At 39.1% G+C, this 13334-nt stretch overlaps 1 protein-coding gene across 2 annotated transcripts in view; it reads right to left on the reverse strand.

The window, feature by feature from the left end:
- Nucleotides 1-255: 255 nt before the first annotated feature.
- Nucleotides 256-13334, reverse strand: part of CAP1 (cyclase associated protein 1) — a 108389-nt gene continuing 95310 nt past the window's right edge. Inside the window, exons 9-10 of one of the 2 annotated variants that reach the window (XM_087669609.1) lie at nt 1388-1531; nt 256-705 (exon numbers count right to left, since the gene is read on the reverse strand). In XM_087669609.1, the coding sequence (XP_087525735.1) occupies nt 619-705; nt 1388-1531 (231 nt within the window). In that variant the 3' untranslated portion in view covers nt 256-618. Of the gene's footprint in view, nt 706-1387; nt 1532-13334 lie in introns of those variants that run through there. The other variant, XR_015689136.1, reaches the window with a different exon arrangement.

Genomic DNA, 13334 nt, shown 5'->3' on the forward strand with positions numbered 1-13334 from the left:
TGCATACAGACATTGCCATAACTTGAGACATACCCATTGCTGCATATATGACCACTACATTGGCAGAACCATGTGATATTTCAATGGACATTTCACACCATAGGACAGAAGAAAGCTCTATCAATGCACAGCAATGCAAACTCAATAGCACCAACATACACACAACAATCTGTCTCAACTAATAATGTTGAAAGCACCCTTGGTTTTTGAGAGGAAAAAGAAAACTCTAAAACATCTGGGCGGGGAATCCTGCCATATGTAAAACCTACCCGACAGAGCTTATATTAAAGAAATCAGATTGTGTACAGACAGCAATATTTCAGACAAATCTGGCATATGTCTAAATATCTTGCAGCCCTTCTCATGAAAAACAAAAAGAGTTCTTTGTATACAGACCCATCAAGTATATGTAGGAAACCGGTATGGGTAGAAGTGTGATCCATAGATTACATCACACTTTTGTGACTCAGAAAATGCCCACACAGAGCTCTTGATCCACTAGCGATTAGGAATCAACCACTTCCTTTGAAGAAACTCAAAACTCTGCAGAAATTATACCTATTTTGCAAGCAATCAGCTTTCCCCGTCCAAACAGGGGTCTATCCAGTTGTTCAGCCATCAACCACCTGAGTGAGAAACTGGGGTGGTCACAAAAGTTCCATCTTTGTACATACTCACAAACTGTTCGGCAAGCGGATGTTCCACCTGCAAAAGTCCCTTGTCAGAGCAACTACAAGACTCCATAGAAAAATGAAACTGATCAAGAAACATTCTTAGAATGGCAGTCTAAATCAGCAACCAAGGCAGGTAGCTAGCCTCAAAATACAGTGTAGAATGCTGTACGTTGAACCCGAGGAAGACAAGATTTTAAACTGTCAGCGATAAGTTGTAGACAGCCTTGATCATGATGAATATCAAAGTATATTACTCGACCAATATTACATGTAAACATTCCAAAACCTATATCTGTTAACATGGTTTTGATAAAGCAAATTCCATTGCAATCAGGCAAGATGTAATTAAGACTCAGTTTACATGTTATTTTGTGTCGGCTAATAGACTACATAATTCAGACATACTATGCTGCACATCAATCTAGCTTTGGCAGACTAGCTTGAAATCAACATGAAAACAAGGTGAGAATCCAAAAACTTATTTTTGTTCTCTATCATAAATCCCCTCCCCTCCCCCCCCCCCCCAAAAAAAAAAACAGAATCAAACTTGCTAAGAGACCAGAGTTTATAAAAACTAAGCACATAAACAGGAAAGCTAAGAAGTTTTATTTCCCAGTCTCTACAAGCTTCCTTGGTTTCAAGTATCTTAATATGATTTCCATCAGATTTAGTATCGCTTAGTTTATTCTAGTGAAATAAGGAGAGAGAATTACAAAATCTTGATCTTCTGTTTGGCCAGGAACAAGCACATTGATCTCACTTGACTTTGCAGTAGTTATGCAAGCATCCAACGAGCTCTTACTCAAGTAAAGTTGGCACCCTGTTGTATTGTCAATAGAAACTGATGGGGCTGTGCCCTGGAAAAGAAACATGTTGACATAAACAATACTTCCTCAAACACTTCAAGAGATATACACTTCGAAAGGGATGAGCGCACGTACAGGATGCTACAAAATGCTATAAAACCTTATTATAATTAAATGGAAACTGCATCTCCCATCAGACCTGTATGATCATATTAAACTCCCTAACATAATTATTCTAGACTGAACCTACACTTAAGTTTTCTCTGACAGCTCCAGTACTAACAGAAACTGTTGTGCCACGTTTTAACCCATGGGTTAGTTGCAACCTTACATGTGAAATTACCTTGTGTGAAGGCAACCTTAGGGCAACTTTACTTGTGAAAGTAACCCAAGATATCACCTTATTGGAAAGGGTGATTTAAAGAAGCCAACTTGCACCCTCAACTTTGACGATGAAGTCCCCCATTACAGTTAGATTGCAAGCACACAGGCTACAAGCTTTGATTTGTATGAATGAAGCATGCAGTTAATTGAAGAATGCTTTGTTAGAATTTGTTAATTCTGGGCAGTGCCCATGTAATTTGTGTGGTGTGAACACTTCAATAAGTGTCTTTTTTTTTGTGGGTGTGTATACCTATTGTCTTGACATTTAAAAGAAGTGACACTAGGGACTAGAGTTAGTTAGCCTAACTCTAGTCAGTTGGTGGAGGGCTGGTTAGGTCAACCCTTGACCTAACTTAGGTTGTACCCTCACTATTTTCAGTTCACCGGGCTGAATCATACGTTGCCCTAAATTTTTTCTTAAAAGACGAGAGAAATTTAAGAATGATAAGTTGAACCTTAATATGAATTGTAGACATTTCAACAAAGCTTACACTTTATAAAACAAGTATAAAAGACATTGAAATGTGACAAGGGGACTATATGAATTTTAATATTATAATCAGCCCACAAAGATCACAAAACGTCGTGACTCATTGACGCATAAATTATAATCAGCCCACTAAGATCACAAAATCTCAGGACTCATAATATATCATAGTACCCTAGACTCTATAGAGGCAACCCAAGAGAATGAAGAGACAAGGGTCAAGACATAACTTAAGTATAATTCAGACCCCCGGGCTGAATCATACGTTGCCCTACATTTTTCCTTAGAAGACTAGAAAAATACAAGAATGATAAGTTGAACCTTAATATGAATTGTAGACATTTCAACAGAGCTTGCACTTTGAAAAACAAGCATAAAAGACATTGAAATTTGACAAGGCGATTGTATGAATTTTGAGATTATAATCAGCCCACAAAGATCACAAAATGTCATGACTCATTGACACACAAATTATAATCAGCCCACTAAGATCACAAAATCTCATGACTCATAATATATCATAGTACTCTAGTCTCTATAATGGCAACCCAAGAGACTAAAGAGACAAGTGTCAAGACTCTAGATTGTAGACTTGTTGTGGCATGTGCTCCTCAAGTTGACTCATGCATCATTTTCATCTCCAACATTATCCTCCTCACCCTCGGTCTCATCCTCATCCTGTGGCACACTAGAGGTACCAGCACTCAATGCACCCACTATCACATGAGCTGAATTTTCATCATCTTCCTCTCTCCTTTCCTGCAAAGCAAGCAGCCTTTCATCATCCTTTTCCTTGTTTAGCATTTCCAAGGTCACTTCTATCTTCTCAAATCCTCTTTCTTTCAACTTGCTTATGAGGCACACATTGGTGTGTATAGAAACAAGCTTCTCTGTATTCTTTGGCTTAAGCTTGTTCCTTTTCTTTGTATAAATGAGAAAAAAAGTGCTCCAATTTCTCACGTCGTAAAGCACATGTGCCTTGAGACAATATCCTAAGTGCCAAGTGCTGCAAATTTAGTGTCTCTACCCCAAAAGTTTGCCACCATTTCACACCTTGATGCATACTATTCTCATCCTTTGCAATAGGCATGCAAATGCACCTAACTCAAGCTTATCCACTTCATCATAAAACCTCCATTGAGCACTTACATCATAGTTTGGAACACATTCAACTACATCCATCCAAACCTTACTCACCTCCCTGTCACTGTTAGAATTCTTTGCTCTCCAAATAGGATGAAGCACAAAAGCAACAGCATACAATGGAGAGTGCATCATGCTCCATTAGTCTACACAGAGTGCCTTAACTTACTATAGCTTGGAACCAGAAAAACCCTCAAGACTTTCAATCTTTTCTATCATGCGATCAATAAGCTCCTACACCAACCCCATGGCGGCACCCTCTCTATTAGCAATACACAAAATCTTTAAGATTGGAGCACATAGCTTCAGAATCAACCTAACATTGGTCCAAAATAAAAAATCCAGGACAATAGATGAAACCTACAAAGCCTTAGTGCTTCTACTCACTCTCTTTCTGCAATACTCATCACTAACAACCATGTGGTGCAATCCATTGAAGACTCTTCCAACATGTTTGGAAAAATGATAAACATATATGCAAACCGATTTTGCTTTTGAGCTGAACTTTCTATACAAAGCAAGAACTGTATTTTTTGTGTGACAAATGTGACCAGCAACACCTACACATCTACTTTTAAAACAAGCTTCACCCAAGAAAATTCTCCAATATCCTCAAACAGCAAATCAAGGCAATTGCATGTGCAATAGGTGTAAAAAATGGTTGGCCCCTCTTGCTCAACCAAGTGACCAGTACGAATACAATTGGTTGCATTATCCATGCACACTTGGACTACATTTTGAGGCCCCACTTCAAAAATGGCACTCTTTAAGAATTTTAAAGATGTACTCTCCTAGCTCATACTCACCACTTGTATCAACTAATCGCAAGAATGTGGAACCAAACATACATGAAACCATTACGTTGATCATGGGTCGACGACGTGTATTAGACCATCTATCACAAACAATGCTACAGCCATATCTTTTTCATTTCTCTCTAGGATTAAGCAAATCTCTTTGCACATATTTGACCTCATCATCCAATTCTTTAGTGCGCAAGAGATGGTATGAAGGGGCCTTGAAGCTTGGGCTAACATTTCCAATTGCCTTTACAATGTCATGAATGTAAGGACTCCTCACCTTCCAATGAGGAATGTCCTCTACATAAAAGAACTGACGAAGGGCAATTGATGCCTCTTTCCTTGCTTGAATGCCCCAACTTTGAAACAAGGAGCTTTCCCTAGCTTTACGCTTTTTAGGCATCATCCCATGAGCATCACTAGCTTGAGAGAAACAAGCAACCACATTAGCACTAGCACTTTCTAATGCATCTCCCAAATCAAAAACCTTCGCATCCAATGCATCCTGTGAACTCATGGGAGCACTTACATGCAATCTACAAACTGCATCGTTTACATCTTGGGGTGCAATAAGGCATTTATCAACCCCAAATCCCTTCAGCCCCAAGATGTGGGCACGAATACGACTGGGGCTACCATTCCACGTGTGGGAACAATATTTGCACTGCATAGTACACTGTCCATTCTTCCATTTCTGCAATTCAGTGACAAATTGCCACTCTTTTCCTTGCTTTCGAACCATGCTAACCTGGAAAATCGAGATGAGAGAGAGAGAGAGAGAGAGAGAGAGAGAGAGAGAGAGAGAGGATGGGGCTGAGTACCCAACAGTGAGCACACTGCAGTCTGCACACACTGCCCTATTTTCACATAGATTGAGCACACTCTCATAGAGCTGAATTTCTGCATATGCTGATCACTAAGGTCTAAATATTGCTAGTTGCACACATGCAGGTTGAGAGCTAACCACACAGGCTGCACACTGAAAAAACACAGAGAACTGAGGCAAAAAACTGCCAAAAACAGGGTCCCTGAATAAAATCGTCAAACTGGGGCAATCGTGGCCTTTTTTTTAATGAGCAAAAAATGAAGTGACGGTTACGTAGTGGAGATGCAATGGTCAGCAACGGTAATGACTGCGCGCGCGCGCACACACACACACACACATACATACATACATACATACATACATACATACATATATATATATATATATATATATATATATATATATATATATATATATATATATATATAGCGAGAGAGTGTGAGATACTTGATATGTGGGTACAATAAGTAGTGTGCATCCTTCAGGTTTTTTTAGATAGATATATGTCAAGTACAAGTGCTAAGGGTGCATTCACACCCAAACACATATAAAAGGCATGGTCGCCCTTTATTCCCAACAACCTCCCACCTAAAGGCAACATGCCTTAAGGTTGAGAAAAGAATCACCTAAGTTTGAGTATGTACAAAGCTGAAATACATATACCATCCAACTCCCATCACCTGTCAATAGTGAGCAAACCGCTCTGCTAGAAGACCCTTCATGAAAAGATCTACAAGGTTATCATCTCTATGTACCTTGAAAAGCTCAATGCTTTAGATGTCAAGTACATCCCTGATAAAGTGATACTTCACATGTATGTGCTTCGTCTTTGCATGAAAGATGGGATTCTGTGCTAGCATGATAGCACTCTGACTATCACAATGGAGAACACGGGTCTTGATAATGCCAAACTCTCCCATTAAACGTGAAAGCCATCAAGCCTCCTTGCATGCCTCAGTAGCAACCATATACTTTGCCTCTATAGTAGACAATGCAACACACTTGTATCCGAGAAATCCAGGAAATTGCTTCCCTGTAAAGGTGAATACATACCCCAAAATAGACTTCCCGCACTCAGCATGACTAACATACTCTGCATCCGTAAAGCCAACGACAGATGCCTTCTGCTTTCCAAAGCAGATGCACAACCCCTTTCTGCCCTTAAGATATCTCATGATACCTTTCATTGCTTCCCAACGCTTTTTACCAAGTCATGTATCTGCTAACCACTCCCACCGCAAATGCTATGTCAAGACATGTAGCAATCATAGCATACATCAAGCTACCCAAAGCTGAAGCATACGGAATCTTGGCCTTTTCAACCGTTTCATCATCAAATGTAGGATTGTCCTTTGCACCAAGTCTCACATATGAAAACAATGATATGCCAATTGCTTTTCTCCCCTCCATATTGAAATGCTACAAAATCTTAGATACATACACCTACTGTTACAGATAAAGAAGATGTGTCAATCTGACCCTAAGTATATGCATACCAAGAATGTGATTTGCCTCACCAAGATCCTTCATGTCAAAATTGCTGTGTAGGTTCCGCTTCAATGTATCCAAAGTAAAAACATCCCTACCACCAATCAGCATGTCATCCACATACAAAACCAACATAATAAGACTGCCATCTGTTGCCTTCTTGGAATATAACCAATGATCCACTTGACTCCGTTTGAATCCTTAAGATTGCTTGAATGTATCAAACTTATGATACCATTCACGCATTGTCTGTTTCAGCCCGTACAAGCTTTTATTGAGTTAACATACAATCTTTTCTTACCCTTTGACCACAAAGCCCTCTAGTTGTTGCATATATATGTCCTCATGCAAATCACCATGTAAGAAAGTAGTCTTTGCATCCATCTGTATAAGTTCCATATTCTCGTATGCAACCAATCCCAATATGGTACGCAAAGTAATCATATTGACTACAAGAGAAAAGATCTTGATATCATCAATAAATGTGATAAAATATTTCTTTCTCCCTAGAGACAACCCTAGCATCTCACATACATATGAATGAACCAACTCTAAAAGTGAAAATTTTAATGAAATAGACTTTTTATGTGATGTTTGAGCATGCTTACCAAATATGCAATGATCACAATGATCCAAATCAACATACCTCAAACATGGCAAATAACCCAAACCAAAAAGCACTTTTGTTCCAATTTGATGCATGTGCCCCAATCAACTATGCGATGAAGACACACTTGCCTACTTGGTTATGGCAACAACATGATCACACACACTAGACACATGTAATGGATACAAAGTGTCACTCTTAGAGCCTTTAGCAACAATCCTCAATCCCTTATATATCTTCCATTTGTTATTCCCAAAAGTGGTGATAGCCTTCATCATCTAACTGCCCTATGCTTATTAAGCGCTTTTGGAGTCGGGGTACATGGCTCACATTATGCAAGGTGAACATTGAACCATGCTGAAATATCAACTCCACACTGCCAATCCATGCAATGTCACATGCATAGTTGTCCCCCCAGTGAACAACACCATGTCTACCATCACTACAGTTAGAAAACCACTCATGGTGTGGTGTTACATGGAATGAAGCACCTAAATCAAGAATCCAAGTGTACATGTCATCATCAAAATCTGCAATCAATAACTGTGCACTAAAAGAAGAAACAAAGAGTATATCACTGCCACTGTCACTCTCATGACTAACTACATTGCCTTCCTCTATCTTCACACTGCTCTTCTTTGCATGTCACTTGTCCTTTTTCTCATCCTTGCTATCATCGGTGCTTTTGTCCTTGCCCTTCTCTTTCTTCCACTTAAAGCAATCCCGCTCGAAATGCCCTTTTTTACCGCACTGATGACACACTACATTTTTCCCATGAGACTTGTTGTGTGCTTTGTTTTCAGAATTACCCTTCTGTTGGGATCTGCCTCTAGTATACAGTGCATTGGAAGACGTGTTTGCTGAATTATTTTGCCTAGTTAGCTCTTCCATGAGTAAAGAACTTTCCACATCTAAATATAATAGCATGGCATTGGAGTTACTCATTGTTGTCCTAAAAGTATCCCAACTTTCAAGCAAGGTGCAAAGCAAAAATGTTGCCTTGAACTCCTCATCAATGTGGAACTCCAAAGCAACCAGCTAGCTCAAAATAGAGTTAAACTCATTCAAATATACAGACATGGCTATACCTTCCTCCATATGAAGGTCCATCAATTTTTTCAACCAATAAACCTTGGTTACCGCACTTTTCTGAACATATAGCTCCTCAAGCCCTTGCCACATATCATAGACAGATTTCAATTTCTCTATGTTAAAGAGCAAAGTGTCCAGCACTAAAAGCGCAAAAGCTCTGTGGTAGAGCATGCAAGCTCATCTAACTCATCCCACTCATCTTGATTCATGGTTGTTGGTTTTACGCCTTTTGTCTTGATGGGTTTCACATGTTTCTTTTGCACCAAGACATTATAGCACTTCTTCTGCCATATAGCAAAGTTGTGTGCACCCTCAAGCTTCTTAATGTGCAAAAGGTTGCTACTATCACTACTGCCAACTATGATTTAGAACCCAAAAGTTAACAAATGTAAACCCGACTACCACACAAATGATCTAGGTACAAAACAAGTACCAATGAGCAATGGAAAAACAAGTAATTGCAGAAATTTCAGATCTGCAAAACAATTTTCAGAGTTATAAAATGTGTGCTATAGCACACCACAAGTAATTGCAACTGTGCCACGGGCCAGTACATCAATTTCATGAGAAAGCCCCTAATTTTAGCTGCAATTTTTGCTCCAAATGCATCCACAGGCACAAATTTGACTCACACGAGCAAAAGCTCCAAAATTTCTCTCCTTAAAGTGCTCAAATTGCATCAAACATAACTCCTGAGTGGATCCCATGATTCAATTTTGCCAAAATTTTATAAATTTTGCAAAAGCCTGAAATTTGTCCGAGGCCCAATGTGCTCAATTTGCATAGAAATTGCACTACAAGTACATACCAAGACCAAATTTGACACAAATTTTGTAAATTTTGCAAAAGCCCCAAATTGTGCAAGGTCCGATGTGTCAAGATTTTAGAAAATTGTACCTATCCCACTGCAATTTCCACAAATACACAAAAAGCCCCAATTTCTGAGACCTGAAAGTGAGCAAATTCCACAAATTTTACTCAGCCAAGTGAAATCTTCGGACGTATGCCAAAAGCCCCAATTTCTGGGAGTAAATGCATACCCAATCTCTCAGATTTGTCAAATTGTGCTTACACGCATGTGATAGCCTGCCAAAATTTACCCAAGATAAACATGGGAGTTGCCGCAATGTTGCCATCTGATTGTTGGGCACCTGCGGACCTGCGACCTTTTTTATGTCTGATCTGGTATTGCAGCCTGCATGATTGGCGCTCGATCCAAACTGAAGACGACCTACTGTTGGCACAACTCCAGTGAACTCTGGGAAGCATGCATGTCAATGACCTTCAGCTCTGATACTATTGAAGTGATAGATACGCAGTGGACATGCAATGGGCAACAATGGTAATGGCTGCACAGAGAGAGAGAGAGAGAGAGAGAGAGAGAGAGAGAGCAACAGCAGTAGAGAGTAGAGTGTGAGATGCTCGATATGTGCGTACAATGAGTAGATTTAGATAGATATATATAAAGTACAAGTGCTAAGAGTGTATTCACACCCGAGCACATATAAAAGACATAGTCGCCCTTTATTCCCAACAAAAAACATCAAGTATGAAACGGCATATCATATCTTATCATGCCAAACATTTTCAGACATCTAGTATGATGATTCATATGAGTCTGAATCCAATTGTGGCCGCAACCCTTACATTTTTGAAGTTGAAAGGCCTCTTGCTACAAGAGGAACAGCCTAGAAAGAATGTTGCATTGCATTCAAGTGATGTGGCTATGCTTTCCAAGTACAAAAGTAAACGAAACGTCAAGCAAAATGTAAAAAACTAGCAAAAGAATGATGTTGAACAAAGAAGGAAAATGTCATTATTGCAAGAAGCCCAATCACTATATTGATGAATGCACAAAGAGATTAGCAAAGAGAAGGACTCCGTTTTGGTTGTTCAAGAGACATCAGCCAACAAATCTACTAAAGGTGATGCTTCAACCAACTTTGTGGAGAAGGACAATGCATTTCTCACATGCAATTTTGATTCTTTGATGGTGGCTGATTCAACATTTAATACTGTTGAAATGCAGCACACAAGGTATTTTGACTGTGGGGCATCAAAGCACATCACTTCTAGAAAGCATGTGTTTACCTTTTTGCATTCAACCCCTGCTGAGAAGCATATTACATGCGCAAACAACAACAGTTATGACGTATGTGGCATCCGTACAGTCACTATTACTGCTGCAAATGGTTATGATTTCATGCTTCTAGATGTCTTGTTTGTGCCTAGCATTACAAAGAACATGTTGTCTATCTCTACTTTTAATAAGCATGGCTTTCACGTCATCTTTGAGGATGATAAATGTATTGTTAGAGACAGAGAGATGGACCATGCACTCAAGATGTTAGACACCTTGTATAAGAGTCTAATTTTGTTGGATACCTATGGTAGACAATCTCATGATGCTCTGACAATTACGACTGTTTCGCCTGCAATCCAAAATGCAAAGCTATGGCATGCCCGTTATGGACATATGAGTTTTGGGAGTTTGGTGACCCTTTAGAGATGTCATATGGTAGATGCATTGCCTCACTGGAGACCCCACCTTCTAATGCATGCAAGGAATGTATTTTGGGCAAAATGCACATGTTTGCTTTCAAAAAGAATGGCACAATACATGCTAGCCGAAAAATGAAGCTTATTCACTTTGTTGTTTGTGATCCATGAAAAGGATGATACAATGCATACTATCCTAAAAATGCAACTTATTCACTATGATATTTGTGGTCCCACGAGGACACATGCACTTGGGGGTCATCTTTACGTTGTCACATTTATTAATGACTACTCTTGCTATACATGGGTGTATGGGCTGAAGGCAAGATATGGTGTATTCATGCATTTTAAATATCTTGTTGCAAAGCTTGAGGTTGAAACTAGCTTGAAAGTGCAAACACTTCGCACAAATAGAGAAGGGAAGTACATGTATCATGCTTTTGAGAGATATTTGCTTGGCATTACACATCAAGCCATTTTTAGAAAGACACCTCAACAAAATGGTGTTGCTGAAAAGGAAGAATTGAACCCTCATGGAAATGACCTGTTGTATACTGAAACGCAAGGGGCTGCCTCGTAAGTTTTGGCTAGAAGGCCTTCAATGTGCAAACACTTCGTATAGATAGAGGGGGGAAGTACATGTATCATACTTTTGAGAGAGATTTGCTTAACCATGGCATTACGCATCAAGCCATTGTTAGAATGGCACCTCAACAAAATGGTGTTGTTGAAAAAAAGATTCAAACCCTTATGGAGATGACTTCTTGTATGCTAAAAAGCAAGGGGATGCCTCATAAGTTTTGGCTAGAAGGCCTTCCGTGCAAATCATGTGTTAAACCGTACACCCATTAAGGGACTAAAGACAATCACAAAGTTCCAAGCTTGGCACCACAAGAAACCCAAAGTTGACTGCTTTTGGGTGTTTGGATACATAGCCTATGCACATGTTCTAAAAGCACTTTGTGGAAAGCTTCATAATAAGGCTATAAAATGCATATTTATTGGCTACAGTTCCGAGAGCAAGGACTATCACTTGTATGATCCATGCACAAAGAAAGTTTTTGTCGATAGGGATGTCATACTTACTGAAATGCTACATCTTCACATGATCAGTTTCAAATGCTAATCACCCATAACATCGGTGATGTCTGTGAGGGTCTTTTGCCACTTTCTTTTGAGTCCATGCTGCTGTAAATGGCACGATAGACATAATATAGCAAGCTATTGCTACACCACGTGCTCCCGAACAACAAGGTTTTGATGATGTTTTGCCACATGCAATGGAATTTGCAATAAAGAATGAAAGGGCTGCTGTAAATGCAGCCAAAACAGTCTTGAGATGGCTGTTATATACTTTCCAAGAGAGTAAAACGGATACTCCTTTACTATAGCTCACTAAAAGGGCTACTAGGAATGCAACACATGATACAAAAGGGCACATTTGGCTAATTTTACAAAAGTAGATGATTATGATGAGCATGTGTTTATGAGCTCATTGTTGGATGATAATGAGCCTACTTTCTCGGACAAAGCTCAGCAAGATGTACATTGGATACAGGCCATGCGAGATGAGTTAGACTCTATTGTCAATAACTCTACATGGGACCTTGTGGATTTACCACTTGGTAAGAAGACAATTGGCACAAAATGGGTTTTTAAACTTAAACGCAAGGCTGATGACACAATTAACAAATACAAAGCACGGTTCGTAGCAAAAGGCTATGTGCAAAAGGACATAGATTATAAGAAAACTTTTGCTCCTACATCTCGTAAGTACAATGAAATGTATAATTGCTATGGTTGCAATTACGCCTGGAAAGAACATCAGTTGGACATTAAGATAACATCTTTAAATAGGGATTTGCTTGAGATTTATGTGTCACAACCTCTAGTGTTTGTGGTTAAGCAGAAAGAGAATATGGTATGCAAGTTACATAAAGCTCTTTATGGTCTCAAACAAGCTCCTCATGCATGATACTCTAAAATTGATGCTTATTTGGCTAGCTAGCAAAGGGTTCAAAAATGGTCCAACAGCTCCCACTCTCTGTACATTAAGAATTAAGGGAGAGGGAGAGACTTCTTGATAATCATTCTTTATGTAGATGACATGTTGCTCATTGGACCTACAAAGAAAAAATTTGTAGATTTTAAGGCTGAATAAAAGCATGCATTTGGTATGTTAGAGATGGGTTGCCTACACTATTATTTGGAAATTCTATTTATCCAAAATCAGAATGATATCATCATGTCACTGTCACTGTATCTAGATAAGCTATTACATAGGTTTAATATGCAAGATTACAAACCTATGTGCACTCCTATGGAGTCAAGCTTAAAGCTGTCTATGCATGATGGTGAAGAGATGTTTGATAATGCAATTTACAGCCAAGTTGTTGGCTATCTTATTTACCTTTGCAACACACGCCTTGACATTTAATATGCAATATCTCAAGTGAGCAATTATATACACAACCAACGGACCATAAATTGACAGATTGTTAAGCGAATCTTTAGATATTTGCAAGGTA

This window comes from Lygodium microphyllum, chromosome 27 (assembly GCF_053477565.2).
Source record: "Lygodium microphyllum isolate KBCC chromosome 27, Lygodium_microphyllum_v1.1.10, whole genome shotgun sequence".
Lineage (NCBI taxonomy): Eukaryota > Viridiplantae > Streptophyta > Polypodiopsida > Schizaeales > Lygodiaceae > Lygodium > Lygodium microphyllum.